General features: G+C 37.5%; 1 protein-coding gene across 1 annotated transcript in view; it reads right to left on the minus strand.

The window, feature by feature from the left end:
* Nucleotides 1-6805, minus strand: part of NCAM2 (neural cell adhesion molecule 2) — a 602380-nt gene that overhangs the window by 595234 nt on the left and 341 nt on the right. The window contains exon 2 of the mRNA XM_006162056.3: nt 6630-6733. Coding sequence (XP_006162118.1) covers nt 6630-6684 — 55 coding nt within the window. The 5' untranslated portion in view covers nt 6685-6733. The remainder of the gene's footprint in view (nt 1-6629; nt 6734-6805) is intronic.

Genomic DNA, 6805 nt, shown 5'->3' on the forward strand with positions numbered 1-6805 from the left:
GCCACCTTCCTACCAGTTACTCAAATTGGATTTATTAGTAAAATCCATTCATTCTTCCATAGAAAGAGGAGTCATAACCCACTCAGTCCTTACTAATTTTCTTCTGGTCTACCCTTCACATGACCAGTAAACTTAAAAACAATTGAAACTTTAATCATATTATTTTTCTGCACAAACAAGAGCTTCCAAAGATGTACATAGGAGTCAAACGCAGCTTGCTCTCGAGGTTTTACTTCCTCTATTGTCACTAATATTTTCATAATTGAGTCTAATAATTCACCTTTCCAAAGGGTCTAATGGTCTCATTAGTTCCACAAATCCATAAACTGTCCCCTGGACACTTGCTTCCTTTCCTAAAACTTGATATTTTTTTTCTCCAAGTATTATTTTCTCCAATTACTCTTCTGAAGTTCAAGCTTTCTCTGCTTCAGTAAGCAGCAAGATGGTGTCCTACTTGAGAAGGTAGGCATTGGAGGTGTCCCAAGTTCAAATTCTGTTTCTCAGCTGTGCAACACTAGATGGTTTAACATTCTATGCCTCATAGCCATTGTATAAAGGTGAAAAACAGTAACAATTACAGGATGATTACAACAGAGCCTGATGGTTAATAAACACTCTACAAATTTTAAACTGTTCTAGGAGCTGAACTCCTAAGGACTCACATAGATCATTTGACTTTCAATTAATTATAGGATATCTTTGTCATTTACATTTTGTTGAACAATTTATTGATCGCTCATATGCTTATTTGCCTTTTTAAATTTATACTTGCGGTCTTAATGATCAATTTTGAATTCTATTTACCAACCCTCTCCACACACGTGCAGTTTGTCAAATACATCAAATATGTTAAAACATAGGTTTTGAACTGGAAGTCAGAAAATTTGTTCCTGATTCCAAATAACAACTAATCATAATTGATATAGCTAAATCAAATAATTCCTCTGTACCTCAGTTTCTTTATTCATGAAACAAAACCAATAGCCCCCTGTATCCGTAATGATCATAAATGATAAGGTAATTGAAAGCACTTTGAACAAGTGGTTGGTACTATTGTAAGGTGCAGAAAAAACACTCATAAAGCCTCAACAAGTTTTGGTAAGTTGATTAACCAACAAAATGGCAGAGAATGTAAGTATCCATTACTTTGAACTGAAGACATGTTAGCACAGCTCCAGATATTAATCCTTTTTTACCTTTTCATCTGATCTGTGGTAAGACATTTATTCTGTGTGCCCATCCTAAGCCTCTTGGTGTCTAATACCTGCATGATGTTGACCCATACAAAGGATTCATATACAAAGAAAACCAACCCATTCTTCAAGACCTTTTACTGCCATCTGCTGGAAAATTGTGACAATAAATGTGTTTTAGGACTACAACTTTAAGTGGCGCCCCCTGGAGTTGTTCATCACACAACCTGTGATCCATTACATGTAAGACTGCCTAATGAGGTGTCTGGGACACAGCAAGCATAAATAAATAGATGCATCAATAAATGATGAAACAATCACCCTCAATTTCAATCTATACTCAATTTTTTTTTTCAAATTGCAAGGCAGCTAATGGTGATTTTAAAAACTTGAATAAATGAGATGTTTTTAAATCACAAATTTATCTGCAGCCATATTATTAAAAAAAAAATAAACTGGCATCTAGTGTGAACTGCTTACTAGCTGTGTAAGATATATGTAGTATCACAATTGTTGCCTGTCATGACTGAGGACCAAGGTCAACTAGCCGGATATTTTTATATCACAATTTTGAATAAGCAAATCGTGCTTCAAAGAGTTTAATTTTCCTCAGCAAGGTCAAGAAACTTAGTCATGTAGGTCTTCTGATTCCAGTCCAGTGCTCCGTTCCTTTCCTTGTTAATTTGAATAAAGTTAAGGTGGAGTAAAGAAAATACTGATCAATTGATCTGAAATTTTTCAATTCTCGCCTTTCAACTGCTATGCTTACAAATATTCTTAAAATTCTCCACCTTCATTATTATTTAAATGTATTAAAATTCTATTTTGTTATATCGTCATTCCCTAAAATGTCTTCTAATGTTTGATGAATTGTTTGTAGCAATAATGAACATGTGAATCTAGGAAATATATTCACAGCTCTTTGGGATTTCACTATTGTTATAATTATAAATCATTAAAAGTTATTAAAATACTTAAAAGGGTGCCATAGAAAAGTACTTTTATTTGCTGAACGATTAAATAAAGCTTGGCTTTATGAAGTCCTGGGATATTATATTTAATAAAAGCATAAAAACACATTGTATCTTAAAGGATTTTCATATCATAAAATTTAGAAAATTCCACCTAGTTTGTATCTTTTAAATAGGCCTAGCGTCAATATAACTGGGATACTATAAAAGGCACACTAATTTAGAATTTAGTCAATAAAAGGGGGAAAAAAAACAATGATCTTCCCTTTATAAGCATATTAAAATTTTGGAATTAATTTTGCATATACTAACACCCAGAGGATTCATTTTATTTAAGATCAAACAAAAGCAATTCAGGCTCATTCTACCCCTTATGGGGCACTTTTCTTCATGCTCTCAAAAGTTGATTTCTAAGAGAGGTGACCCTGAAAACAGAAAAGTTAAAATGTTTTCCCAAATGTCGAAAGCCAGACAAAGCAGCAGGACGAGTTCCAGATCCTTCAGATTGTCGATACTGTTTCTATCCTCACTGTTCCCATGGCAAGAAAACAGGCAAAAACAAATTTCACTCTTCAGCTTGGTTACTCGTCTCCATCTCTGTAGCTCAGCTCTCAGTTCCGTTATAAACTCGCTCTATTTTGGAAAGAAGGGCATACGGTTTACCAAATTACATGAAGTTTGACTTTCTCCTCACACGGAATGAGGTTCTTTTGTTCCATTAATTGCATCTGTAGTAGGACATTACCTCTGGGAGAACATTAGCCCCCTGTGTCATTCAAAAGACTTATCCCACACTGGGGACCCAACAACTTCCCTTCTTGTTCTGTGGCCTCTGATTCAGCATTAGAAACTAAAGTGAAAAAAAAAAATCATGCTTGGTTCCTTTGACATGAAACAGAGAAGAAAATCCTCTGGGTTACTCATTGACAATAAAGATATTAATTTATATAGTCCATCTCCTCTAAGTGCAAATGAATATGCAGTTGGTTCAAAAAAAAATAAAAACTTGCACAAAGAGTCTGGGATCAAAGATTTAGAATGGGGTATCTAGAAAAGAGAAAGAGGAGTGGCAGTAACTCTTTTGACAGCCTAGACAGAGATGGGTGTGTGGCCATCTCGCCTGTAGACCTGAAAGGAGCAGACCCACACACCTGTGCTCTATTTGTAGAAAGGCTCACTTCTCCAGTGAACAATGACTTACTAGTGCTTTACCCGAAAGAGTAACTGTAAGCAGATGCCGGGTTTAACTAATTAACTGGGCAAATTACCCTCTTCTCGCCCCATGATTTTGGCTTAGGTAAGTGTTCTCACTATACATGGCTGAACTGGATTGCAAGAGAAATGAATAGCACGGTGCTTAGTTTAGGGTTTGATACAACTGTGCTTTCATTTTATGTATGTCAACATCCAGTAATAGATGTTTTTTTGATCACACATGGGTAATTTTTAAAAGAGGAAGATGGTAATCTTAAAATTAAAAGAAGAAAAAGAAAGAAATTTACCCATGTGTACTACAGTTTAGGAACCCGAATTTACGAAGATCCCAATAGTAAATGCACTGTTAATCAGAGACTTCAGTTATCACTTGAGATTCATGATAGGAACGAGTTTTGAATACAAAGGGAAAAAATAATTGCAAAAGTTTCGCAATTATAGCATATTCCTTCACTGACAATTAAATTCAGACCTGACCAATAAATTCCAGCCTTAACTTCATCAGATATCAATCTTGCAGTGGAAATGAGAGGCCTTTAAAGCTGTAGGGATATTTCTATAATAATAATAATAATAATAATAATAATAATAAAAGACTCTCAGTACATTAGAACAATAATGTGTTGAAAGTTAGGAGAACTATTAGGCCTCGTTAGCTAATGATGGTATTGGCATCCACTTAAGTTAGTCTAGTCGGCTTTTCACTTGTGTTCTTTTCTCCCATTCACTGCTGCAGTTCCAAACGTTTTGACTACTTAAAAGAGAATACATCACCGTCGCCTTTCCCCAGCCTAACTGCCACCACTTTCCAAAGCAATAGCTTCAATCATGCTTCATAAAATCTCCTGCAAGTATATTGTTGGAAACATAAATCAGCAAGCTGGGATTTTAGTATTTCTAAGGCAAGCCTAGGGATCACTGACTGGCAGCTTTTCCATGGCCCCGTTTACAAAAGAATAAACAAAATTATGAGTTACACAAGGTCCTTTTTTTTTTTTTTAAACAGCTCCCAGTGGTGTGTCTGATCCTTGCTGCTGCATCCTTAATTAGAGAACAACATACTAGCGTAGAGGACTCGGACTCCAGGATGAAGATTTCAATTTCCAGTATCGTGGACTTCATTAAGATACACAGCGCAGAAGTGCTACATGTTTCTTTTCACAAACGCTAGGCTCCTCTGATATGCATCTATGCCTCCATGAGTGCCGTGCATTTTGAAACGGTACTAGATAGGGAGATCTTTTCAAGGGTGCTCTCCCTCCACCTTGTCTCATTCCCGTGAATGTGGGCTCCCCTTCAGGCACACTTCAGTCTCAGAATCCCTCTTCACCCCCTTGTATTTTGAATGATTAATGAGCTGAATCACAATTTCAGATATGCGTTACATATACAGACCCAGATGATGTACATCTGTGTGCACAATTCAAACCTAGGTATTCAAATTTTCCTACATGGCCCTTATATCCCCAAATTCCAATACAATTAGTCTCTGCAATGATAGACCCACGACAATTGAGACATGTTTTTCTTCTCCAATGTAATCTGAAGTGTGCATATGACCTCTTCCCGCCATGCACCCATTTTCTCCACCTCATCTATCCTTACTTCTTTGATTGCAGTTGTATTTTAACTACAATTTTCAGGGGACTGGTTATTCAGTATTCAGAAATACCTGTCTGTGTTATAAATGAACAGTTGAGCACAGTCAGCAGCTCTTCAAAAATTCAAGTAGGACAGAGTGGTATGTGGGGACATAGTTGTATGTTGATTTGTGTTACAACAACAACTGAATGAACGGATTGGTCTCATCTCAGCTTCTGATGAACATATCTGCAATTTTCCTGACTGAAATATTGCCTACTCTGTTAGGAAGGGAAAATGAACATCTTACTCAGACACTTTACAAACTATAAGCAACATCCAGGATTTGCATTCAGATGTCTGAACATAAAATCTGCATCCAATCATGTTTCATCAACCACTAACACTATAGCTTTGGGGAGGAGAAGGGCAGAGAAAGGAAGGCTTCACATCCCAAATGTCAAGCCCTGCTGAAGAATGATAGAAGGACTGTGTGGAAGAGAGAAACCACCATTTCTGGGCTTAAAGTGGAGTTCTACCACCCCCTGCTGGACCACATGAGCAACGCAGAATAGGATTAAAAATGCTTAGAGTCAAACATAGCAGGGATATTTTAACTTGTCTTGTAATTTATCATTTCCTCCAAAAAAAATTTGTGCTGCACTTATAACATTCCTTGCAATTTTTTACATATCACAAATTACTGCTATTTTCCTTTCCTTTCAAGACTTATCCACCAATGCATGTTTTACCAATTTTTGCCTCCAATTAAATGTCCAAACTTATGTGGACAGTTGAAAATGCTTCCATTTATCACAAATACATTTATGTGACTGTAACATATCTAAAAAGGCAATATAAATTTGTATCTACCCCTATGCAGACAGACATCGCTTCCACATTCTCTCTCAGGTTATTCTCCTAGGCTATACATATTTTTTTAAAGAGATAAAAGCTCTCACCAGTTCTCCACAATCCAAAATACCTCACAGGTATAATTACATTTCAATGTTTTAAACATTTTCAACCTTGCTGTATTAACGAGGGGGGTGTCAAAATGAATGACTGCAACAATCCCTAGTTTTATCCATTCGCTTTCTTACACACATCTATGGCCCCCGCTCTTAGTTTCCAACAGAAATAAGCCATCATCGTTCACTTCACAGCCAGGAACTGGGGTCTTGGGAAAGGAGAAAAAAAAAAAAAAAGAGTCTCTAAGAATTGAATTTCTTGCACACAACAGAGATGTTTTACAAATGAGTTTAATGCTGATAGTTTTTGCTGCTTCTGTGAAACACCACCATGCCCTTTCCTTCCGCAACCTCGGATATTTGTTAACACACACCAACATACTCATCCAATTTTTGATAATGAAAATCAGGAAAAAAAAAAAGCCAAATTCCCAGAAAATGAAGCAGTTTGCCTCAATCTCCAGGTCACCGGTGCCCATCTCCAATTCTGCGTTTTCTCTTCTCTTATTTAAGGGTCTCCACAACACAGATACAATGTGAGGGGCAGCTACAAGACCGAGCGAAAATACAAATAATAACAGCAACAATAACTGTAACTTTAGTTCTTTCATTTCATTCTTCCCGTGCCTCCCTCGTCGCCCCTCCTGGCAGAGTGGAAGGGGGAGGGAAAGTAAGGTAATAAAGCACCACACTCCTACCTTGCCCGCTACTGACAAGCAACCCGAGCAGGTAGAAGGAGAGGAGGAGGCTCATGTTCGGGACGTGACACTGGTGGACAGTTCCAAAGTTATTAAGTCCAGCCCTGGTGAGAGAACCTTCCGCTGCCACGGCCGCCTCTGCTGCCGCCGCCGCTCCCGGGGTGCCCCAGCCCCCC

This window comes from Tupaia chinensis, unplaced genomic scaffold (genome assembly GCF_000334495.1).
Source record: "Tupaia chinensis unplaced genomic scaffold, TupChi_1.0 Scaffold139612_1, whole genome shotgun sequence".
NCBI lineage: Eukaryota > Metazoa > Chordata > Mammalia > Scandentia > Tupaiidae > Tupaia > Tupaia belangeri.